Source organism: Catharus ustulatus, chromosome 7 (genome assembly GCF_009819885.2).
Source record: "Catharus ustulatus isolate bCatUst1 chromosome 7, bCatUst1.pri.v2, whole genome shotgun sequence".
In the NCBI taxonomy this organism is placed as follows: domain Eukaryota; kingdom Metazoa; phylum Chordata; class Aves; order Passeriformes; family Turdidae; genus Catharus; species Catharus ustulatus.
The window spans coordinates 16538358-16563340 of record NC_046227.1 but is presented as its reverse complement, the minus strand read 5'-3'; the positions used below and the strand labels follow the sequence as shown (position 1 = coordinate 16563340).

The window sequence follows — 24983 nt, the reverse complement described above, 5'->3', positions numbered from 1 at the left end:
AGCAGCAGAAGCCCGTGCGAGGCTCTCCTTCCACTCCACCCCGCTCCCCTCGGCTCCCAGGCCAGCCGCCTCTGGAACAAGATGTTTCTGTAAATGTTTTTCCAAGTAGATTTAAACATTTTCCGTAACTGTGAGTGTCTCCATTTATTTCAGGTTTTTATTATTTTCTCTTATTTATTTTTATTTTTTTAAAGTTAATTAGCAATTACAAATGAGCTGAATATTAATTGAAAGCTCTGTTTTCTCTAACCCCATAAAAGTTAGTTTGAAGTGTCACCTTTCTTTCCGGTAACTGGGAACTCACATCCATTCCTCGTGTTTATTGCAGACAAAAATATAGCCTTTGAACCGAATGTGCCTTTTCTCTTCCAAGAACCGAAAATCAGCTCTTTCGTAAAAGGCGATTATGAAAAAAATATTGCCCATCTTCTTAGGGAACACAAAGTTGGAATACAAGTCAGCTAATAAGACGGAGATTCAATTGGCAGACATAATTCAAACAATAAAAATTAAAGGCAGTGGTCAGCAATATCCTCCAGCGGTGCTTGTGTGGTCCTGTGTGGTCTAGGAGAGAGCAATCATTTAAAGATTTTTTTTCCAGGGCAATGAAATTACTGCAGAATTTCCCTCAATTTCCCATTAAACAGAAAGATGAATTTGATTAGGAGAATGTCAAGAAGGGCAGCGTCTCTGATCTCGCCTTAGAAATAAAACCAAGATTAAAACTGTGATTAAGAGGATAATAACAGGGAAAATTAACCCTACCTGCTAACTAGGTTCAAGTTTTTAACGGAGGTAATGAAAGTGGGAAACTCCAGGCATTAAGGCTTCTCTTGACGCCGGACTCGCACACACCAGGGGAGATCTCGGGAAAGAGGCCGGGGACAGAAACGCCCGGTGCGGGAGGCTGATCGGCCTCCGGAGCATCCCTCGGATTTGTGGGGCGGTGGGGCAGGGAGCGGCCGGGAGCGCAGAGCCCATGGGTGCTCCGCTCCTTCCCGAACCTTCCAGCTCCCTGCCAGTGTCTGTGGGTGCAGCCCACGGGCCCTGCCTCTTCTCGGGGGGAAGAACATTGTCCCGAGAACCGCACGGTTCGCAAGCTCCTGTGAGGATGCTCTCAGATATGATTTTAATAACTCTGGGGCTGTGGGGAAACGAGAGAGATAGTGGAATAAAAGGTCTCTTATTTGATCAAAAATGTAAAAATGTGTGTAACTCTCCAAAATAACACAGTAATAAAACACTAAGGGATAATTTTCTTTTCAGGAGAGAAAAATTCCTCACACAACCGGGGAGATGAGGCTGACTCCTCTCTGCCCGCTCCTGCATTCACACCCTCTCTGCTGAAGAGCAGACCCTGGCATTTTCTTTCTTGAAGCCCTTCGATTTTATTTATATTATTATTTACTTAATCTAAGGGGGTTGCCCAAGTAATTCCAAGTGTTGCTGTTGTTATTCTCTGTTTGTTGATGTTTGTTTGATTGTATTTCAAAGACAAAACAGACTCCGAGTTTAGAAGCGTTGCTCGTCTAAAAGCGCTTTCAATTGAAGATGAAAGGCAAAAGGGGTAAAAAGGGGCAGACGTGCGGACCTGAGGCAGTACTGGTCATTAGTGTGCCAAAGCGCCGATCCCGGTAATATCCGATCGATTAAGACTTTATTTGCCCGCATATGCGGATGCATATGATGCAGTTTGGGGCTGAAGTACATACGTGTGCCCTAAACATCCACATCTCGGAGACATCGCAAGTTATTTCCAGTCCTCGGTGGTCACTCTTACCGTGGGTATCGTTCTGGCTCGGAGGGTGGTGCCAGCCGGCGGGCACTGCCAGCCAGGGGACCCCGGGAGCTGCACCCGGGGCTGCCCTGTCCTCTCGGCAAATGTTTGTTTTCCTCTCATCTCTCCGCCGGCGCCGCAGCTCTGCCAACCCGCCCCGGCCACTTTTATAGAAGTGGAGACCATGGTTTCCCCTCCCCCTTGCGAGCTCGATATTTTCATATTTCGAGTGTTATCATAAGACTTTTTAAAAGTGGGGGTGAAAAGAAAGGAAAAAAAAAAAAGGGGGGGGGAATGGAGGGGGGACTCTGTGGCTCGGTCGCTGGAGGCGGTGCTGAAATTACCGGCTTTGAAGAACCTGTCTGCAAAGTTTCGTCCAATCGTTTCAGGCTTTCCGCTTATTCCCTGTTGTAACTAAATACCGCTGTAAGAACAGCTGAAGTCCTTTGTTGGAAATGTGTGATCGCAGTCTCTACAGATCTGGCTACGTTGGTTCTCTCTTGAATTTGCAATCTCCAGATTCCTTTTATTTTCCTAATTTGCGGGCTAATGGCAGTCAATTGGCGGCTCTGCCCACCATTTCCTACCCCCGGAGCTCGATCCCCTGGACTTGCTCAAGTTCGTGCGCAGCCCAGCCGCAGAGCCACGCGTTCGGCGGCGCGGCGCAGCCTTACCTCCCCGGCTCCGTTCCAATCAACATCAGCTCCAACGGCAACAAGGAATGCCTGGAAGACAACAATAAATATTACGCCCACGATACGAGCTCCAAACAAGAGGAGAGATGCAGGCAGAGGCAATCTTTTGCAAATGACCCAACTGTTACTCACACAGCCAACTTAAAGCCCGTAAAGTATGACCACTCGAGCCTGCAGAGAAGTTTGCATGGCTCGGCTACTCTTTTTGAAGTGAATTCCTGCAATTCAAGCTTAAAGGAGGACATCAAGAATCCCGTCAACTTGAACCTGACAGTTCAGCCCGCAGCAGTCCAGTCATGCCTCAGACCTTCAGTGCAGGATGGTATGCCTTAAATATCTCGCTTTAGTTAGAAGCGACCCAGCTATATGTTCTTTGTAAAAGATGCCTGTAATTACTTTGAACCCTCCCTGTAACTCTTTCGGAGCAAAAACCGCTTAATCTGACTCCGAGATTAGATAGAAATTGTGCTGTCAGTTGTGCTTTATCCAGTTTTCTGACCTAGTTTCGCTCTGATAGCTTGCGGGGATTTTTGGGTTGGTTTGGGGTTTGGGTTTTTGTATTTTATTTTTCTACATATTTCAATATTTGTATACTCAGACATGATCCACTAAATTATCGACGTGTTTGTTGTAGGTTTGCCTTGGTGTCCCACCCAGGGGAGATCAAGGAAGAAACGGAAACCATACACAAAACAACAAATTGCTGAATTGGAAAACGAGTTTCTCCTCAATGAGTTTATTAACCGACAGAAGAGGAAAGAACTATCGAACAGACTGAATTTAAGCGATCAGCAAGTTAAAATTTGGTTTCAGAACCGGAGGATGAAAAAGAAAAGAGTAGTAATGCGAGAGCAGGCTCTTTCTATGTACTAGAGCAGAGTCCGCCCGTTCCTGCATGAACTTGTGCCCGGAGTGTTCACCCCTAGAGTAGAGTGTACGCGGGGAGTGCGTCTTTTTACCATTTAAACCAAGTTCTCGAAACGCGTAGGATCCCTGCGTAAATAGGCAACGCTGAGTTCTTAGCCAAGATGAAGAAGACGAGCCGGACCAGCACGGAAACATGTATTATCAGCTTTTTACCTTTCTTTGTCCATTTATATAGATTTTCTCCTGCATCCTACCCTCTCTTTCCCCGGAGAACAAGCGGTGCTAAACTAAGATCGATTTCTTTTATCTGTATGTAAACACCATTTTGCAGCAAAATAAAGGAATAACTCCTAGTAAAGACGTCAGCTCTGTGAGTCCCGGCCGCTCCCTTCATCTGCTGCCCTGCACGCCAGGGCGAGCCTGCGGCGCCGGCTTGTTTTGTGGTTTGGAGTAACCTGCTCGAGCAGCCATGGGGAAAGTGGTTAGCAAATAAACCTTTTTCTTTAGTCTTTTTTTTTTTTTTTTTTTTTTTTCCCCTTTCCACCCTCCCCCCGCCAGTCCCCGGAGCCGCAGACCCGACCGCAGCCCGGCGGAGAGCGCACGTGACACCCGCGCAAGGCCCGCGCGTAACCTGAGCGCGGCTCCGCGGCCCGCCCCGACGGCACAGCGCGCCCGGGAGGCCCCGAGTGCCCGGGGCACGGCGGAGAGGTTCCTGTCCCGGGAAACGCGCCCCTCTGCCCCTCTGTCCCTCTGTCCCTCTGCCCCTCGCCTTGCACCAGCCGCCCCCGGGGAGTCCCGCGGCGGCGCAAAGGCCGCGGAGCCGGGCGCCGGTGCCTCCCCAGGTGGCCGGGCCGGGCCCTGCCCTTCCTGCGCTCCTGACTTTGGCCTTGTCCGAGCGCTGCCCCAGCAGGCGAAAGGCGGCGGGCGGTGCCGGGGCAGAGGCCCAGGCTCGGGGCGGCTGGGGGAGGCTGGGCCCCACGTCTCACCCCGAGGTGCTGCAGGCACAGGAGTCGGAACAACATGGAGGGTTTGCTGGGACTGGTTGTTTCACCAGTCAGTCTCCATGGCCGTTTCTGCATAGAATTGTATGAGGGAAAAGTGAGAACCGGTTCGGGGTTTTGCCCAGATATGAACCTCAGAGGATAACCCAACCAGAGGGGCTGGTGACAGTGTCTTGGCCGTTTGAGCACTGTTTTGGGGCGAGAATGAGATCGATTTTTCCCGCATCTTGATGAGAGGCTTTCTCTGCCGAGAGCTGCTGGCCTCTGCAACATCAGAGCAGTCAGACCGGCCTGAGGAAACTAAGCACTGCCCTTAGTCTGATACCTCAGAATATGAATTCTAAAAGAAAAATCTCACTGATTTTTAGGTCCGCATTAAAATGCCTTTTGGCTGCAATTTCCACCTAAGTCTTCGTTTCTCAACGAAGCGCATTTCCACGCCTCCCAACAGTAATAATAACTAGGCTGGCAGAGGCTGCCTTCTTTCTGGCATGTAAAATAGGCTCAGATATGGTTGTTCGTGGTGAATCCATAAAGTCTAAACAACCGCAAGGAACGGCACAAAGCTGCTACCTACTTACACAGCACTATAGCCTTCCCGAAGGCAAAAAACTCATTATTTCATAAAGAATCATATTTGAACTTCGCTCCTACTCACTCCTGTGCTTGCAAGTACTGCTCGAGCGGGCACGATAGTCCAGATGAATTTGTAGATAATTCCCGGATTCCTAGGCGGGCAGAGATGTAGCCATTTTCCCGAAAGCTTTCCAGAAAGCCCCAAAGGTAACGCTTGGGTGGTGTTTCGGGGGGAGAAGGAAAACCAGCCCAAAGCATTTGTCGCCACTCTTACCGCCCGCATTGCCCAATGCAGACAAAACCCTACCTCGTTCATGGCGGGGTGGCTGCCAGTAGGAAAGCAGGGACGAAGCCTCGCCGGGTGACAGCTCCCCGGGGCCAAGGGATGCACACCTAGCCATTCACAGCCTCAGGAACCACTCCTGGGTCCCTCCAAATCTTCGATACGTTCAGCCTCTGTGCTGGGAGTTGACGCATTGCGGACAATGGGGGTCTCTTCATCCAGTGGCATTCCCTAATTAAAAAAACTAGGAGCAACCCCAATGATGCAAGTCAGGAGAAAAGCAAAAACCAGATAAAGTCCCTTTTCTTACCCTGTCCTGGAATACTGCTCAGACGGTTCCAACCCATGGGAAATTGACCCATTGCGCTGCTCTTCCCTATCCTAGTCCTCCCCAGTGCAACCCGTCCCTTTATTGCATGGGTGATGTGAAATCCGAAGAGGAACCTCGGGTGAAAATATGTGAAAGGCAATATATTATTTATTAAACGCATCTGATCCACGATGATGGCTTATTGTGAAGCTCCTAGTCTAAATCGCCTACGGAAAGAGAAAAGACAGAGGAGGTAGGATATAAATTGCGATTTGTTGAGAGAGTCTGTGTATGATGTATCTTTATGTATCGCTGTATGTGCCTGTGTATCTATAGATGCACTCATTTCAGCAGTGCCCGTTGTGTCTGACCGTGTGTGCACACTCGGACGTACGTGTTTGTGGGCTCATGCTGCGCACAGACACATCGGCGGTAGAAAATGGTGCATGATTTCACGCGTGCCCATACCCCAGGTTTCATCCCTTCCTCTGAAGCAGTGGGCGAGGACAGTGGTTCTGGCGTGGGGGGGTCACACACGCGTGGCAGAGCTGCAGGCGCGGGGCGCGCCCTGCCTGTGCGCCTCTGCCTGTGCACACCCACCCGAGCTGTCCCCTGGGCACATGTGTGCACAAGCGTGTGCCACACGCCGGCTGGGTGCGCAGGAGATGCACCCGAGTGAGGTGGATGTGCTCCACGCCCTTGGACTGGATTATTTCGGGTGTTTTATCGGGTGCCCCCTGTACCAGCTTTGCGGGTGCATGCGGGGCGGGATGGAGCAGCGGGCACACGCCTGCTGCGCCCACGCCCGCGTCCCTCCGCAGCGTGCAGGGGACGGTTCATCCCTTTATTTACTCAAACACAAACATCTTTGCATTTCCACCGCAGCCTAAACGTGATAAAGCCCTTCGAGGAGGCTCTCCATTCCTCCTCTTTTGATAAGGCTGAAAACGCAACTTGGTTTGTTGGGAATGGCTCTGGATGCCTTTGTGCTTCCTAAAAGAGCATAAATAATTAAAGTTTGGCAGAGAGGAAAAGCTTTCTTGCAGAACTGTAGTGGCAATAAATGAAATGACTCAGAATCTCTTCTCCAGTCGGTTTTTACGAGAGCTGCCAGACAGTGTCTGTTCACGTTCTCCAGATACTAGGGGCGCCATAACAAAGTTAAGGTCAAGTTAGTGTCTTATCTTGGGTGGCACAAAAATACCGCATCTTCTCCAGCCGGACCGGGTATATTTTTAAGCCCAAACGTTACGCAAGTCGCTTTAATTTCCACGGAGAGCATTTGGAAATGTCTCTTGGACCTGAATACTTGGTGATTCCAGGCAACGATTGCAGATGTTTCAAGACGCCTAACGGTAAAGTATTCGCCTGACTGTGTACATGATGTGCATTTATGTTTCGATGCTATTTAATCTGCGTAAGGGAAAAAGAAAAGAAAGGGGGGAGTGCGTGTTGGGGGGTGTTATTGTAATGTTCAGAGCTGGGCTGGGACCGACCCCAGGGTGAAAAAGCTCTGGCAGGCGGGGACCCCCAGCTCTGCCTTATTCCAGCGGGGTCTCTGCTGTGATGTTGGTCTCACATTTTCCAATTTAGACGGTTTCTTAAAGGACTAAGAGGGCTTTCGTACTAACAAATCGTCGCCATGTCTTTGAACTTGAATTAGTGGAAACCGGTTGGCTCCTGCGCCAAAATTTAATCGATGCTAGTCTTGTTGCATCGAAAAGAAGGCGAAAGATTCTGGCTAAGGCGCTATTAGTTGTTCGAACGGTAAAGAAAATGAAGCTCCATAGGTTTCCAGAACCATCTCTCTTGACGAGATAGGCGATCAGAAACCTTGGGGGGAGCAAAATCCAAACGGAGCCCTGCCCTGCTTTGCTGCAAGGTCCAGGGTAATTAGTGACACAGGAGCCATTTTAACTGCGCAGACATCATTTTTGGGAGGTTGTTTTTCTGTTGCAGCAGAACCGAGAGGGCTCGAAAGCCGATGAAGGGAGGGAATGCTGGTTTGTGCTTTGATTTCTAGTGATAACTTGCAACTTGCAAGAGTCTATGTGCTGGGAGAAATACGTGGCGTTTGAGGTGTTTTGCGAGTGAGGCACCAAAGCAAAAAAAGACCCCAACTGTACAAAGAAAGGAGAAAAGGAGAGAAAGAAGCAGCGGTGGGAGGGTGTTAAGAATGAGCACCATAATATCTGCCTGGTTTTGGTCTTTTTATTTTTAGAAGGGGCTAGCTGGGCTGCGGCATGGAAGCCCGTTGGGTAGCCCTCGACTGCTCTGGGGAGCCAGGGGATGCAGGAGGGGCCGTGCCGGTGGCGGTGGTGGCGGCGGGGCGGGGGGCAGGGTGCGGGGCGCAGCCCGGGCTGCGGGGCTCCCGCCCCCGGAGCCTCTCCGCATCGCGTAGCCGGGGGCGAGCAGGAGGCTCCTGTAGCAGCGCAGCCGAGTCCTCGAGCGGGCACGGCCGCCTCGAGGAGCCGGGGAGCCCACGGGCCTTCTCCCCGCTTGCCCGGATCGCTGTGGGGCCGGTTCCCCACCTGCCGGGCTCTCCGCTTGCTATGAGACCTGGGGCTGCCTTTGTGGAGGTGATACGGGGCCTGGCCGGAGCCTCCGCCCGGGGATTGCTGGGCTGTCCGGAGGCGGCCGTGCTCGGCCTGGGGAGCTCGCCCAGATATCGGGTTTATTTGGAGAGCGACATGTGGTGGAGTTAACCTGGCTATGCTGTACGGTGGCAGAAAAAAACCCATTCCCATAGAGAGCTGGCAAATGTTTCTGGAATGAGGAATTGGTCGAGTATAGGGCTATTGCTGGCATGTATTCGTTATTCTCCTCTCTTTTCAGCCTTTGCGGCCCTGTTTGTGCTTGTCTGTATAAAATCATATTTCAAGGAAAAAAGGAAAATTGGCAAAAATGAGCCCTCGAAGGCAGGGCGGGAGCGGGGCTGGCGGCTGCTGTGCGTGTCGCCTGCTCCTGAGTCTTGCTTTTCCCTTCCAATGAAAATGAACATTTTGGTGGGAGTTGGAGGCAGGGGAACAGAGGTCACTTTGTCTGCTGTTCTGCTTCCCAAGGAAACCGTGCTTGGTGGACTTATTTTCCTGCCATAGCCCTCTGCCTTAGAGAGAGCCCGAAAGTATCTGCCTTTCGTAAATCCGGCTGCTGAGAGATGTTCTGTTTGCGTATTTCTCATTTCAGTTTGGCGCCCTGACACAAGTGCGCAGTGTTGGGGCTTATAAGCGAGGGAAAAAGAGGTGATCGAAACTCAGGCTTTGAATTTCGTGACCGGTTTTGATGCCAACTGTGGATTGCAGGAGCCGGGCGGGCAGATCCGGTCGTACACTCCAATGTGTGAATGGGACTTGGCTTTACTGAGTGAACCATCACCCACCCGCTCATCATCTGCTTGAGCGGCGGCCGGAGAGTATCGCTCCCTCTAAGGAGGAAGCGATCACGTTTCCGAGCCGGGGGTGCCCGTCCGTGAGCCCCCAACCCTCGCTCCGGGGGCTGCCTTTCCCCGCCGGTGGCAGCGCTCCCCCCTGGCTGCCCGGGGAGGCCGGGCGGAGATGCGGGCGGGGGGCAGCGCGCCGTGGGGCTCCGCGCCGGGCTCCGGCGGTGGGCAGGCGTCTGCCCGGGCGGCGCGGCCCCAGGTGATCCGCACCACCTACGTGCATCTCACATCGCCTGCTGAAAGGATGAGACTTAAAACCGGCTATATTTGTACAAACGGCGCGCTCGCCTCCCCGTGCTGGGAGGGCTCTTTGGAGAGATCTTAGGAGCCTTTCCGAGGGGCTGATATAGATATAAGGACATTTCTACATCGCGTCACGTGACATAATTACCACTAGAATCAATCAAGATGAATTGCACGTCAGCACACGGTGGGGATTTTTTCTTAGTTGATCCTGTCCAAACCCTCTTGTGCAATAGATGGATCTTGTTCAATGCATTGAAGCCTCCTGGTTGCTTGCAATCGCAAAAAGGAAGACATGACTGAGTTTGACGATTGCAGTCACGGCACATCCAATATGTATCTGCCAGGGTGCGCCTATTACGTCTCACCCTCAGATTTCTCGACGAAACCCTCTTTTTTGTCTCAATCGTCGTCCTGTCAAATGACTTTTCCTTATTCTTCTAATTTACCTCATGTTCAACCTGTGCGCGAAGTAGCATTCAGGGAATACGGATTAGAGCGCAGCAAATGGCAGTATAGGGGCAGTTATGCTCCTTATTACTCAGCTGAAGAGGTGATGCACAGAGACTTTCTGCAGCCTGCGAACAGGAGGACGGAAATGTTGTTCAAAACGGACCCTGTCTGCGGCCACCACGGACCGTCTCCCGCCGCCTCCAACTTCTACAGCTCGGTGGGGAGGAACGGCATCCTGCCGCAAGGCTTCGACCAGTTTTACGAGACAGCCCCCGGACCCCCGTACCAGCAGCACTCCGAGAGCGAGGGGGACGCGGAGAAGGGCGACTTGAAAGCCCAGAACAGCACTTGTAGTAAAACACCTTCCAACCAGGAGAAGAAAGTGACACCAGCAAACAGCGCCGATTCCCCTTCTGGTGAGGCTGTTGCAGAGAAGAGCAACAGTTCAGGTAGGTATCAGTAGTAAATTGGGGGCAAGAGTACAAGGCCAACACTTTGTCAAGCCGCATTTTATGTGCAATTTTATAAGCATCCAAAGGATTTTATATATCCTATAAGATTTCCTTTACCGTTGTAAAGCGTGTTTACGATAGGAAACCAATTTAGGTGGGCTTAAGGTATTCTTGGAAGAGGATATTAATTGTTATTAAATTGTTGATTCATCGGGGGGAGATGGAGAGATTTCACAGGTAGTGCTCAGAGCTGCCTTCGGTTTAGAGCTCAAGATCCTCGTTTGTTTGGGGCGGGGGGTGTGTGTGAGAGGAGTTTGAGAAACTTGGAATTTTTCCAGCCCATTTAAATATGTCTCTGTATTGCTCGAAGAGCTCTCTTTTAAGGAGAAGTTGGGAAATATTAGCTTTTTTTGCTAAGTCACCCGGAGATTATAAGCGTCAGGAATATTTTTTGAAGTGCTAGAGGGCTGCTTTCCAGGCAAGGGGATATTATCAAAGTCTCTGATCAAATCCTAGCTGAGCATGTTGGTAGCAACAGCGTAAACTAGTTTCTTCTCTCTTGAATTTCAGCAATTCCCCAGCGATCAAGGAAAAAGAGGTGCCCCTATACCAAATATCAGATCAGAGAACTGGAACGGGAATTTTTCTTCAACGTGTACATAAACAAAGAGAAGAGACTGCAGCTGTCCAGAATGCTCAACCTCACTGACCGGCAAGTTAAAATCTGGTTCCAGAATCGAAGGATGAAAGAAAAGAAACTGAACAGAGATCGACTCCAATATTTCACAGGGAATCCTTTGTTTTGAAAAAAAAAAAAAAAGGAAAAAAAAGAAAAGGAAAAAAAGAAAAGAAAAATAGAAAAAAATAAAAAAGAAAGAAAAAATAAAAATAAAAAGAAAGCAAGAGAACAAGAAGAAGGAAGAAAAACAAAGAATATATTGGTCTCTCTGACCTACCATCTGAATGCAAAAGTTAATTTGTTTACTTGACACATCCACCCTGCGGAACTCAAAGTTTCATTTTCATGTGCAACTCCCCACACTGAATGGCCACTGGAGATTTCGGGGCTTGGCGCAGCAGATTCCTGATAAGGGGAAACTAGGGTAAATCCAACTGTCCACTCTCGAGTGTTTTTCGCCAAAGGTGCTTTTTTTTCCTCTCCCACAGTACCAGCAATGGACCTGCAGTGTGTCTGGTAGTTGTTGCTTACAATTCATTGAGTTCGGGGGGGGCTCTGTCGTTGCTTTTGAGCTAGGGTAACACTTTCCTCCCTTTAAGTGAATGCGGTTTATTTAAGAGATGGTAAATGTACGCTCGCTATATATAAAGTATATATATATATGTTTCTATTGTCATCCAAAAGCATGGGCCACTGTCTTTTTCATGTGAATAAATGGTTTCTAGTAAAGTTAAGGTTATAACTTCCGTGCACTGTATGGATTTCCATCTCCGAAGGATCCTAGCGTTTTCCGGGTTAGAGCCAAGTTCAGTTAAATAATAACGTGAGGAAGCCTAGTCGGGTTATTTTAGAAGCATTTTAATGAAGTAATAGTTCAGATGCCTGGTGCTCCCTTTGTAGGTATGCGTACCTTCCCCGCTCGCTGTGAGACAGAGCCAACATGGCTGTCTGCAGACCATCACCTCTGATGGTGCTTCCATTACTGTAAACAACGAAAAAGGCTTTTCCTTTAACTGCTCAGGCTCCAAATGAGCCCAGAATCCCCAACGTCAATGAGTGTTTACTCGTTAGTGAAGAGCAAGGCAGAAAGACCGAGGGCTCCGAGCGAGTCAGACAAGAGGGAGCTATTAACAATTGGCACTAGCTGGGGGAAAAAAAAAAAAAAAAAAAAAAAAAAAAAAAAAAAAAAAAAAAAAAAAAAAAAAAAAGAAAAAAACCACCCCAAACCAAAACCACCCCCAACACTTTTGGGAGCAGAGGGGTGGTTCTCTGAAATGTGATTGCCGGGCAGGGCGAGCGGCGCGCGGCGCAGGCGGGAGCTGAGCTCAGCGCTGCCGGCCGAGGCGGGCCCCGCCGGGGGCCGGCACCCGGAGGAGATCCGCTCCGCTCCTCGCCGCTTTATCTTGCGTGACCTGGCTGGGCTGTTTACAAAACCTTGAACTGTCTAGACAACACCATAAAACCCGAGGTTCTAAACAGCTTAATTGGGTTATATTATACACCTTCTGGTGGGCGAAAAAGAGATTTCCGCAATGTGCAATAAAGGCGACGAGTGAGAAAAGAATTTGCCTTTTTTGAATAGGATGAGGTGGCTCTCGCTACGCTCGCAGGCAGGGAAGGCAAAAGTGCCAACTAAGTCAGGAAAAGACGGAGAATTCAAAAAATAGAGAAATAGAAGAGCAGGGAGGCATGACTAAAAAAAAATTTTTTTAAAACACTTTAGCAAGAAAAACATAAGTGTATGCCTTTGAACTTCCAAAATGTCAAGGTCATCACCTTTAACCTTTCTGAATAATTAGGCGCCTTAAGGTTCCTCTGTTATTTTCAACCACCACCCACTCTCTCTCTGTCTCACTCCCTCCCTCCCTCGCTCTCTCTCACACACACGCACAGCCACACACACACATTTTACCGCATAGCTGGCCATATTAGCAAATGCATCATAACGCAAAGAAAATCCCGGCTGGGTCGAGGTGAGCTCTCGGCGTCGTGCAGTGAGCGTGCCCTGCTCCAGTCCCTGCCAGCTGGGGCACAAGGGGCTCCTCACTTCCCTCTCTTTCTCTTCCGCGCCCTGGGAATTCGACCCGAAAATATTTTTCCTTTTTGTCTTTTTTTTTTCTTTCTTTCTTTACTTCATAAGAAAAAGAGGGGTTTGCTTAGAAAAACATTTTAAAATACTAGGAAATGTCTCGTAATTTAGGGAGAAAGACGATGTTTCTATGCGGTTTCCCCACAAAGCCCATTAATTAGAAATGCGCGAACTCTCGGGGAGCTCCTCACGGCATTTTGCCTGACCTTATAGCAAAATTCTCACGTGTCTCCCGATCCTTAATCCGCAGGGCGAGAAGGACTCGTTAGGTTTTCTGCTCCCTGCAGTGCTTTAACAGTGTGGCTCAGCGCATTAATACGCCTTCAAAATGCCGAAACACCGCAAAAGCGGCCGCGGAAACCGAAACACCGTGGCACTAATCTTGCATAAATGCTCAGTGATAGCGGGGTTAAGTTTCTATTTAAAAAGAAGGGAAGAAACCCATGACTGAGAGCAAATTGAGCTGAGGAGAAGGACCTGGAGAGGAGAAAATTCCCGGTGTTTGGCGGGCAGCGGCCACAGGAGGGCGCGCCCAGGCGCTGCAATGCCGCAGCCTCTGGTGCTCCAGTCTCTTTTCCCCCTAATAATAATTCCACTGCTAATAAAATATCTAATATATAAGTAACGATAAGATTTCAGGGCCTTCCAAATGAGAAAATAAAGCATCAAAAAGATTTATTAAACAAATAACCCATAACCGTGACGTGCTGGAGAAATATGCCACTTTAAAAGAATTTTTTTTTTTTTGGTCGTAATCTTTTATAATGCATCCGAGCTTTAAAAAAAATCCCATAATTTTAAGAAAGGAAAAAAATCAAACCCCAAAGATATTCAGAATTCGTTCCCTAGAACGAAAATCTATCTACTTCTTTAAGGACAGCCTTAACGCGAGTGGAACAAAAGTAATATAAAAAACATGCATTTCCACAATTTATCTTTGATTCGTACTCGAGAATTTTCTTAAATAAACCTCTAGGTACAGAAAACATAATGTTAAAAACGTACTTTATTTAAAGGAAAGATTAACATTAGCTCCTGAGACTGCTTATTTTTTTAAAAGAAAGAGGGAGAGATTAAAGAGAAAAGGAGATATTTTTAATATCCTAACATCACCTTGCCAAGGCATTGCTGAATGAAGTCCCTCTCTTTAAAAGTGCTATGGAGATCTATTAAAATGAAAGTAGAGCTTACAGAATTAAAGTGAATCTTATGAAATTTTTGGACGTTCTCCAGCAACCGAGTATGTTCTGTCTTTCTGAAATTTTTTGAAATTTTATCTATTTTTTCCTTCCAGTGCGCCCTTCTGGTCAGAACCTGGGGAAAAAAAGGGTTTCGCTGCTTTCTGCATATTTGCAGAATTCATCGAAATCTAGCTCATGTTGGTTTAGCCATATTCCGCATTTTTAAAAGCCCAATCTCTTGCGAACGCATTTGTTGGCACTTTGTCTGCTGGATTGTTGGTGTGTGGTTTATTTTTTTTTTCCCCCTCTTTTTTTTTTTTTTTCTTTCCAGAAGTTCATTGTTAACACTTTCCTAGAAATAGCCTTTCCGTCGGTAATAAAATGTCATTGTACAATCCAAAATCCTTAAGATCCCTGACGCCTGCCTGCCCTTGCAGGCAGAGCCGTATCCCGGAGGAAAATGTGGACATACACTTTCCTAGGGGAAAATGTTTAGCGAAGATTTTGTGTATGTTTATCTTGGCATGAGAGGGCTCCTTGCGAGAGCCCACACTAACCCCGAGCCCATTAGGCTTCATACGAGGTGCTTTAGCCCCTCGCAATTACAGTGAGGCCGAACTCAGAGAATGTGATCGGGTGATGGGAACCAGAGTGCGCTGTTAATTTTGGAAAATTGTATCTATACACCAGAACATGGAAATGCCGCTTTCTTCTCTTTTTTTGAACCATTGTGTAAATGTGATGATTCTGTGCGAGTCTGTAACCTCTTCTATTTTTCTTTTTTACCCCTTTCTCAGTGAAATTCCTCTAGATAGAAAAGATTGTGAGCTATTTCCAAATGACTTTGGGCTTGTCCTTCACGTAGAACTAAAAGGGCGTTTGTTTATTTTCTGATTAAAATATAAATGCGGCAGGAAAATGCCGAAAGATAAATGTGTAGCACAAATACCGAGGTTGAAGGCTGCCAATATACACGCTAAAAACTCATCACACTCAGTCACTTTTGTGTCCACAAAAATATGGAAATACAATAGGAGAAGGGTTGGGGCTTAGGGCGAAGCTGAGCGTATGGTCAGTGCTACTGTGCGATCCTTACGCTCAGAAATAAGACCTTGGAAGAAAAGACCAGTGTGCTATTTTGTTTATTTTATAGTCTTTGATATTTAGGAAAAAAGCATAATGTCATCAGTATGCCGTGTCTATCCCCTAACCTCGGTCAAAAAAATCTAGAGAATCTGAGCCCTCAGCCCAGACGCCGACTCTTTCTATGAAAATACGGCACATAGAAATCTGGGCAACGTGACAGTTGCTTTAATAAAAGAAGAAAGGGCATAATATCGTAGCCAAATTTTTTTCTTAAATAAAATTTTCTTCAATGTCCCTTCAATATAACAGCGTGGCAGAAAATATACACTCCGCGCGTTTAAGGACACCCTAAATAAAATGGTGAAATCAAATAAATCAAAGGAAATTTGCTAAAAGCTTCCTGGGTTCCGGTCTATTTTAAAAATAAGACATTTCTTGCAATATGTTTGTTACTGAAGGCATCTGCAAAATACCTAGCTTCTTTCGTACCCCTCTCCCATCCCCCTCACATAACGAGACACAAACACAGCAAATTGCAACTATGAGAATGCTCGGCACAGCCGAGACAAAAACATAATCATATCACCAGTAATAAGGTTCAGGGAGATAAGGCAGTGAAAATTAAGCCCTGCTGCCACGTCTGGTAACCTCCAGTTTTTAGTCCTGACATTTGCTAGAGGAGAAAACTGTAATGTCCACCTATGCTTTATTACAAACAGTAATTTACATCTGCATGGACCCATTGGTTGGGGCATTTTTTCACCCTCGTTCGGAAAAATATGGGGCTCTGAGAGCAAAACCTTTATATTAATGTAGATTGTATATCTCATTTATTGCACAATATTGATTTATTTATTAATGTTAATTACTTTATTCCATTTTAATATGATTTAAAACAATAGTGACATTAAATGCCCAGAGCCTAAGTCCCCAGTTCCCCAATGGCTCTCGCATGTTTATTCAACTTCTATTTACATCAAGCTTAAACTTTCTACTGTTCATTTTCAGTAAAAAATTGCTGCCCGTTTTTAAACCCCTCATGATTTACCGTGAGCGAAGGGTCTTACGGAGCCGTTTGCCAGTCCTGAACGCAATATTTAAATTATTATAATCACAACAGTCATCTGAGTTTCCGTGTAGTGACATGCATGAAATTAATATTTTCAATTACAAAAAATCAAAGAGCCCTCATGTCTAATCAGGCGCCCAGAATTCAGCTCCTCCAGCAGCAGCAGCAACAGCAGCAGCAGCAGCAGCAGCGAGGCCGGCGTGGAAAGCAGCTCAGCATTTGCTTATTGTTTTAACTTTACTGTTGGGCGAAACCCGCCGCAAACCTCTGGGCTGATACTTTCAGCTGGGATATTTCTGGGACCCCTTTTCTTACAGTGTAAATAAAGATTATGAAAGAACCATTTGATGGGCATAAAATTCCTGATTAGATTTAATAGTCAAGTCTTAAACTGCGTCAAGAAAAATAGTATTTTGTTTCTTTAAACTCCGTGGGTTGTCCAGGCTGTTGTTGAAGAGGAGGAAATTGCTAGAAGGCGAGGGGGGGGGGACGCGGCGCTCGGAGGGAGCGTCGTGGGCTCCGCCGCGGCTTCTTCCCCGGCGCAGGCGAGTCTTAGCCATGGCTCTGATCATGATCTTACGTGGCCACCGCGCCGCAGCGCCCGGCGCTCGGCTCAGCCCGCGGCGCCGGCCAAGCGTGCCCGGGGAGGGCAGGGGCTGCGCCAGGCGCAGGGGATGCTGCCGAAAGAGCCTGCGAGCTGCGAATATTACGAAGGTAATATTTAAACTCTCCGGCAACCCAGGAGCTGGAGACTGCGGCTATAAAAGACACTGGCTCTTAACCTGACAATGATGTTGTATTTGAACAGCTGCGATAAGGTTTTAAAAGGTCTGTCTCATTGCCACCGCGAAATTTTAAATAGGCTTATTGTTTCCAGCAGTCTAAAGTGTACGGTAAAGTACAAAAACATCCAAATACCAGGAAACAGAGGAAAATTCAAACCCACGCTGGTGGAAAACGCATGTTTGTCAGTGTGCGAAAGGCGCATTTAAATTTTTTAAAATCCTTTCACGTGCTGCCTGCTCTTGGGGATCTGAAAGGGTGTTTTGATGGTGGAAAGGCCCAAAATAAACAGGCGAATGAGTCCCAAACAAAAATTATCAACAAGTTCACTTTGTGTGGATGAGGGTCCTTGACAACATTAGTCCCACATAAGAAATACTCTAGTTAAAAAAAAAAAAAAAAAAAAAAAAAAAAAGAAAGAGAGAGAGAAAGGAAAGTAAACCGATAAAGAGTAATAAACAGTTTCTACCGCCACTATTTAAAATGTAGTAGCTGCGGGTGCAAATACGGGTAAGGAGTGGGAGGAAAAACAATAAAACACGTTTAAAATGTTGGGACGGAAAACTGTGATCTGCCATGTAGACAGTTACTGTTGCCTTCTGTTGGTTGCTTTCTTTGCTGTTTGTTTGTTTTACAATACAGATGCATTCATCATTCTTATAAAAAATAGACTGAAAAAGTTGCTTAAAGGAGTTAAAGGAGTTGCAGTGAGGATATGAGTTTCTGAGGTTATGAGTTTCATTTTTGATGAGCAATGCTACAGAAGGAGAAATTACCCTTTTGATGCTTTCGGTTTGCAGGGCAAGTGAAAAACCCACTTTTTTTTTTTTTTTTTTTTTTTTCCCCCTTCCCCAGGCGGTCGGGAGAGAGCATTGTAAAATAATTTTAGGAATGTAGCTTCCCTATAAAATTCGAGTTATGACAAAAGTCCACCTTTTAATATTTGACGATTTGTGTTAAAACAAAAATTGACCTTCTCGGTTAGCAGCTAGGAAAAAAATCAATAGTATAATTTTCAATAATTCATAACGCGAACGCCATTATGCTAAATCTTAACTATTAATCTTATCCTTTACAAAGTCTCGATTGATTTGTTAATAAAATATCTTCCCGTGCGCGGCAACAGAGGGTATAACTCTTGAAAAAGCTTCAGAAGCAAGAAAATTACCGAGTAGCCCGAGAATGTAGATGAGGGTTTTATTGATCGCCCCTGATTCTCCTTAATACGCATTAATAAATCCCGCAACCTTTTGTCCCCGCACTTGTCAGCGGCGGGGCCCTTACAGGAGCCATGGCGGGCGGGCGCGGTTTCGCGCCGCGCCGGGGGCTGCGCGGGCGGGCGCGGAGGTTGCGCGGGCGGGCGGGGGGCGCGGGCCGGGCCGGTGCCGCAGCGCGGGCGGCGGGCGCGGCGCGGTGCGGTGCCGGCGCGGCGGCGCAGGGGGCGCTGTTGACCGCGGCGGGGCGCGGCGGGGCGGCGCGGCGGGGCGCGTCAGCGGCGGGGCGGCGGCGCGCGGGGCGGCGGGCGCTGCCATTGGCCCGCCTGTCATGTGGTCGCGCGGAGGCATCCGCAATTACACGGGAATGTTTTCCTAGAGATGTCAGCCTACAAAGGACACAATCTCTCTTCCTCAAATTCCGCCCCAAAATGTCCTTTCCCAACAGCTCTCCTGCCGCTAATACTTTTTTAGTAGATTCTCTCATCAGTGCGTGCAGGAGTGACAGTTTCTACTCCAACAGCGCCAGCATGTATATGCCACCTAGCACAGACATTGGGACGTATGGGATGCAAACCTGTGGACTCCTTCCGTCTCTGGCTAAGAGAGAAGTTAATCACCAAAATATGGGTATGAATGTACATCCTTATATACCTCAAGTAGACACTTGGACAGACCCGAACAGATCTTGTCGAATAGAGCAACCTGTTACACAGCAGGTCCCCACTTGTTCCTTCACTACAAATATTAAAGAAGAAAGCAATTGCTGCATGTATTCCGATAAGAGATCCAAACTCATTTCTGCAGACGTCCCTTCATACCAGAGGCTGGTGTCTGAATCATGCCCCATTGAGAACCCCGAGGTTCCTGTCCCAGGATATTTTAGACTGAGCCAGACCTACGCCACTGGGAAAACCCAAGAGTACAATAATAGCCCTGAAACGAGTTCAACTGTAATGTTACAGTTAAACCCTCGCGGCAGCTCCAAACCGCAGATATCTGCTCAACTTCAGCTGGAAAAGAAAATGAATGAAAACCCGAACAACCAAGACAGCACCGCTAAAGTCTCTCAAGTGGAAAGTCCCGAGCCCAAGTCCACGTTGCAAGAGGAGCGGAGCTGTCTGCCCGAAGGCTCCGTGTCCAGCCCAGAAGTCCAGGAGAAGGAGAGTAAAGGTCTGTATTACCGAGTTTAAGCCGTGCCGTGGTGTAACTCCAACACGCCAGCACCATAAAGCACGCTCGAATATACTAACGAGCATCACAGCCATCACATTTAATGCTAAGGAGTATCGGGCTGCAGGTGCTGTCTCTCTGAAGATTTTGGCAGGCAAAAATGCTACACAAAACGGTCCAAAGATTTTCCGTAGAGATCTGCCTCTCCCGTGCACGCAGACAGCCTCTGTGATGCGGGGAATATAGCCGTGTGCTCCGTAATGCGCTGCAGCAGCCAAAAGCAGCCCCATACCTCTAAAAAAAAGCAGGTCTGGAGGTTGTAAAATACGAGCAGCTCAACTTTTCTCTCGTAGTATTTCGCTTTTTTTTTTTTTTTTTCCACTGAGCCTTACTGCGGTTTGATTGCATTTAAAGTTAATTACGATCCTCTTAAAATAGGTGAGGAATAGGTGCTAGCAGGCTGGGTAAAGTTGGAAAGAAATGCACAATGAAAGCAGCAGCCCGCTATCTGCCTGGTCCAAGGGTGGAATATTTCAATGTGGTGCTTTAGATAACCTTGGGTTGGTCTCCAAAAGTGCACCAGTATTTTGAAATGTTTTTGAAAGCTGAAAGTGGTGGCACTTTGATTTTATTTTCCCTTTTAAAGTGCACTAACGCCTTTCTTTCGAACGGCGTGTATCGAAGAATGCGAAAACGAGAAATTTTCTGCTATCAAAATGTACTTTGCAACCTCTAGGTCGATTTTTACCCTCTGTGTGCATTGAGAATTTCTTTATCTGAATTATATTTAGTAGCCCAAATCTAGCTTCATGTGGGGTAGATTTATTTCTCGTGGGGAAAAGAAAACCTAAAAGGGGAAAAAAAAAATCCAGCACAGGGGGTTAATTTCTTGTATATAATTTTGTCTGGGAAATGTCTATATCTGTTTATAGGTGTGCTTGCGTGTTTCAACTGATGTGTGTGGGGATGCTGCTTCAAAATACAGTGCGAAATTATTTTGTAATTGGAATATTTCCGTGGCAATTGTCGTGGGAGCCCGAGTCGGCCATGGCGAGGCTAGACCCGTTAGGATGTGTCCATGGGGCGGATGGCAGGTTAAATATTGTTGAAATGTTAAACGCCGGCCGAAAACTTGAGAGACCTTTACTGGCAGGAGTAGGAGAGCGGGGTGGCCGCAGGGCAGGGTGCCGTGCTGGGGACAGGCGAGCCCAGCCTGGCAGCAGGTCCCCTCACTGAGCCCACACCTCACCCGAGCGGTGTTTAATGCCCACATCCACCATATCTGCCAGACACTGCAGAGGAGGGGTCATGGCCAAGGGTACACTCTAACAGTCTGAGGAATTTTTGATTTTTTTTTTCTTCTTCTTTGATTTTGATAGAGGAAATCAAGTCTGATACTCCAACAAGCAATTGGCTAACTGCAAAGAGTGGCAGAAAGAAGAGGTGTCCTTATACTAAACACCAAACACTGGAATTAGAGAAAGAGTTCTTATTCAATATGTATCTCACTCGAGAGCGCCGTCTAGAGATCAGTAAGAGCGTAAACCTCACTGACAGGCAGGTCAAGATTTGGTTTCAAAACCGCAGAATGAAGCTCAAGAAGATGAGCAGGGAGAACCGAATCCGGGAACTGACCGCTAATCTGACCTTCTCTTAAACCCTAACCCCGGGGGGGGGCACCAGTGAGGAATGGGCACAGCACCACCACTTGATAAAGGCAGGAGAGACTCTGGCAAAACCCGGCATTTTCCAGTTTTGTTTTGTTTTGTTTTGTTTTCTGATAGAATGTGACTCTTCGTCCTTCTTTTAGCGCTGCAAGTGAATATGTATTACTATGATGAGTATATATAAAACCTAGCACGTGTAATTTATTTTTGTTCTCATCGTAATGCAGGGTAACTATTATTGAATATTATCATTTGGTCTTAACTTATTGGAACTGTCGAACATCCAAGCAATGTGACTTTTTCATGTTTTTACTAACAAAATGGTATTTATGTGGGGCTGTTACACGGGCCATAACATTTTGAGTACATTCAATACTTTCAGAAAAAGAGCGGGGGGAAACTGTGGGGGCGGGGGGAAAGAGAAGCACATTATAATGTAACTATCCTCTCAAATGAACTTAGAGATTGTCCTTCGTAAAATGGAATATCTCCTTCTTCTCCATTGTAGACATTTCCTTGTGGTGCATATGTGGAATAGTAGTCGTTCAGCAGCAAATTGTCCTTCTTGTGCATGTTCTGTTTGCATGTATAATGCAATAAACTCTGTAAACTACTGCGGTTCCTTTGGTTTTCTGCAAATGTTTAAAGCACAGATGCAGGTTGGTCTCCTGATCATTCTCTATCAACAACTTCTTGGACTGGTGTACCTTTTTTACCATATTCTGGTCTTTGTGTGTGTCTGCCTGGCATTCTTTCTTTCTTTTCCTCCATTTTTTCCCCTTCCTTTTTTTTTTTTTTTTTTTTTTTTTCCTAAGAGGTGGGGTGGAGACTGGGCCGGGAAATGATGTAAACCTAATTAATTTATAAATGTCTCTGTAAACAACTGATTAATTGATAAAATGTTGTGTGATGTTCGCAGTCTGACAAACTGAATGCAAAAAAAAAAAAAAAACCCAAACAAAAAACCAACAAAAAACCCAAACAAACAAAAAAGGGAAAAAAAGAAAAAAAAAGAAAAAAAAGGGTGTAACGGATTAAAAAAAAGAAAAAAATGCTGTAAAATATTATGACCTAAACTGGACATCCTCATCCAATCAACTCGTACAACTCGTAAATGGTAAGTGATAAAAATATCTTTCTACTACAAGCTGTCAGGAATATGTGTGTCATTTTATTTGATGTTCGTATGTTGATTTAAAAAATATCACTCACTGCGTGCTTTCAACGTGCAGACTTTGATTTCGTGTCTTTGCTCGAAAAAAAGGAAGGAAAGAACAACAAAACCCCTCCATAATAAATGCAAAGCTGAGCGTAACTAAATGTTAAGGAGCTCGGTTTTCGGTCGACTCAACAGCTTTCAGAAGACCGTGGATGGAAAAAAATATTCCCTCAAAATATTCCCAGCATCTGGCGAGGTTGGCTTTTTTTTGAGCAGAAACCCTCCTAGGCGTGCTTACAAAAGTACACCAGCCTCTTCAGACCCACTTTTGTCACCCTGCACCGTTTCTGTTTGCTCAGAGATCGTTTTATTTCGCGCAATTCCATTTTAGTAGCACACATCCAGCTAATGACGTTCACGACTCTTAACCCTTTCTGTACATAGCTGAAAAATGGCATTAGCGGGGCTCTGCTGAGGAAGGGCGTGTGTGCTGAGAGCGGATGAGTGCCCGTGCGAGCAGATATACTAAGTAGAACTGCAAATAACTTGCAAATGAACATGACTTCAAATTGAAGTGCAAATACTTGGGCATACTTTCACCTTCAAACGGGTACTGAAAAAGTAGCATGGCTACTGTTCGCGCTGGGAATCCAGCTTGCTCACAATCAACGCCCATTTCTCCCCTAAGCTGTTTCTAAATCAAGAAATTAAACTCAAGATAGTGCCAATATTGTGCGACTTGGTGACAGATACTGCTCATAATGCTGTTGGTGGCGTTCTGTTTGGTCTTTCGTCGCTGATATTTAATTTAAGCCAGTACTTCCTCATGTGCACATTTACTCATAGGGAAGAGGTTATATATTCCTCAAACCAAGGCATCATCATTTTGAAGCTGCGAGAGCCGCAAGCACCTAGGTACTTTGTGCTTGTTCCCATTTCAAAAACAAACAGCAAATTGTGCTTAAAAAAAAATAAACACCAAACCCCCAAACCAACAAAACAACCCCAACTCCTTAAATATTGAATACATTCACACGGCCTTTTATTTTCCTTTAAAGATACTCACTACACCACCAGAGAAGTTTCGGCAGTGGGAAGTAAATATCTTTTTAATCCATATCAAGAGTTTAACGTATGTAAAAAAGAGGTTCACCCTAACCTGCCTGCTTTACCAATTTATATCTGTTTGAAGTGAGGGGCAATTCTTCGCCATACCACAAACCCTGCTCCTAGAGAACAATGCAATAGAAATTATAAAATCGCAGAAGAAAATGCTTAAGTCAAATGACCTAAAAAAAAATTTAAAAGGTAAAAAAATGGTTAAAGGAAAAGGGAAAAAAAGAGGGGAAAAAGGAAGAAAACAACCTAGGAGAGCAATAAATCATTAAATAAACAGGAATTTCAGTCCCTTCCTCATAACGGCCCGCGAGTAGGAAGTGTTTTCCCAGCGCTGCTGTCCGTGCCCCCGGCGGGCTGTGCTGCGGGCTCGCCACTAACTCTCTGCGTTTCCTCCAGATCCCGACACAGCCACCGTCCCTCGCCCGGGGAAGCAGGCGTGGGCAGAAGACCATGGGTAATCCACTTTTCAATACTAACGGGGCATCGTTACGCTCGGGCAAGAAAAAACCAGGCCGGGAGGGAAGGGTGGGGAGGGAAGGCATGGAAAAGAAAGCAAAGCGGGCAAAAAAGATCTCACGTAGGCATTGAACGTGGCTCCCCCTGAACTAGGGGCGGAGGAGACAGCTCTGCTGGCGAGCTGGGGTCAGCGACAGCCCCGCGCCCTCGGCGGGCCGGAACCTGTGCGGGGACTGCGGGGCCAGGCCAGCTCCTCCGGCTGCCTTTGGCCGCGTCCCTCCCGGCCGCGCTGGGCACCTTCAGGGGGGCTGTGTTCAGGCTGTGGAGCCCCAAAGTCCCGCAGATAGAGGAGCGTGTGTTCAGCCACACGTCAGTTGTGCTCGGAGACACAGGCTTTGCTGTTTCCATCCGTCCATTTTATTAGGGACACATTAATCTATAATCAAATACACCTCATAAAATTTTTATTGAAAGGCATAAAATCATTACAGAGGTCTTCCACCTGTTTTAAAACAACACAATGGGCATCTCTTTTTAAAAGTGTATCCTTTCCATGGAAACTTTCTGTCCGGGGGTGTGGGGAGTGGATAATAATACCCGCACATGCTCTGAAATATGGAAGTACCGCAATGTGCTTTTACTGTAACATTTTCCTGTTTTATGAGAAGTCGTTACAGTCCCAGCTTGCGATGGTTTGTTTTTACAGGCAAGAATCCCCCTTTCCCAGCGGGTTCCCTCAGCAGCTTGGAGTGTGATTAGCAAGCCAAGGCTGTTGGATTTATTTAAACACCCTGCCTCTCATTGATTAAGAAATGAATGGCAGAAATCGCTCAAAGAAGGTGAAGAAATAGTCCGCACCCGCCGCGGAACGTGGGCTGCCAGCGCGGCCACGCCCGCCGCGCCCCGGGCAGGCAGGGCACACAGGCGGGCAGGGTGGCGGGCAAGTAGGGCAGGAAGGCAAGCGGGGAGGGTAGGACAGGACAGGGCAGGGCAGGGCAGGGCAGGGAGGGCAGGGCAGGGCAGGGCAGAGCGGGCAGGACGGGCAGCCGGGCACGCAGGGCAGGCAGGGCAGGCGGGCGGGCGGCCCCGGTGCGGTGCGGGGCGCAGGCGGTGCGGTGCCCTGTGCGGGGCCGTTGTTGATGATGATTTTTTTTTTAATCACAGCAGCCCCAGTTTAGCGGATTGATTTACTCGCAGTATTGGTAAATATGA

The 24983-nt window shown here is 47.1% G+C and overlaps 3 protein-coding genes across 3 annotated transcripts; all 3 read left to right on the top strand.

The window, feature by feature from the left end:
• Positions 1 to 2157: 2157 nt before the first annotated feature.
• HOXD12 (homeobox D12) lies at positions 2158 to 3850 on the top strand. The gene is made up of 2 exons (XM_033065267.1): positions 2158 to 2794; positions 3107 to 3850. Exons 1-2 carry the CDS (start codon positions 2233 to 2235, stop codon positions 3343 to 3345), a joined length of 801 nt encoding a protein of 266 aa, XP_032921158.1. The 5' UTR covers positions 2158 to 2232; the 3' UTR covers positions 3346 to 3850.
• Positions 3851 to 9408: 5558 nt separating this feature from the next.
• HOXD11 (homeobox D11) lies at positions 9409 to 10962 on the top strand. The gene is made up of 2 exons (XM_033065135.1): positions 9409 to 10093; positions 10667 to 10962. Exons 1-2 carry the CDS (start codon positions 9487 to 9489, stop codon positions 10900 to 10902), a joined length of 843 nt encoding a protein of 280 aa, XP_032921026.1. The 5' UTR covers positions 9409 to 9486; the 3' UTR covers positions 10903 to 10962.
• A 7666-nt stretch (positions 10963 to 18628) lies between these two features.
• On the top strand, positions 18629 to 21027 carry HOXD10 (homeobox D10). Its single transcript, XM_033065167.1, has 2 exons — positions 18629 to 19370; positions 20750 to 21027. The coding sequence occupies exons 1-2, from the start codon at positions 18629 to 18631 to the stop codon at positions 21025 to 21027; spliced, it is 1020 nt and encodes a 339-aa protein (XP_032921058.1).
• Positions 21028 to 24983: the final 3956 nt, after the last annotated feature.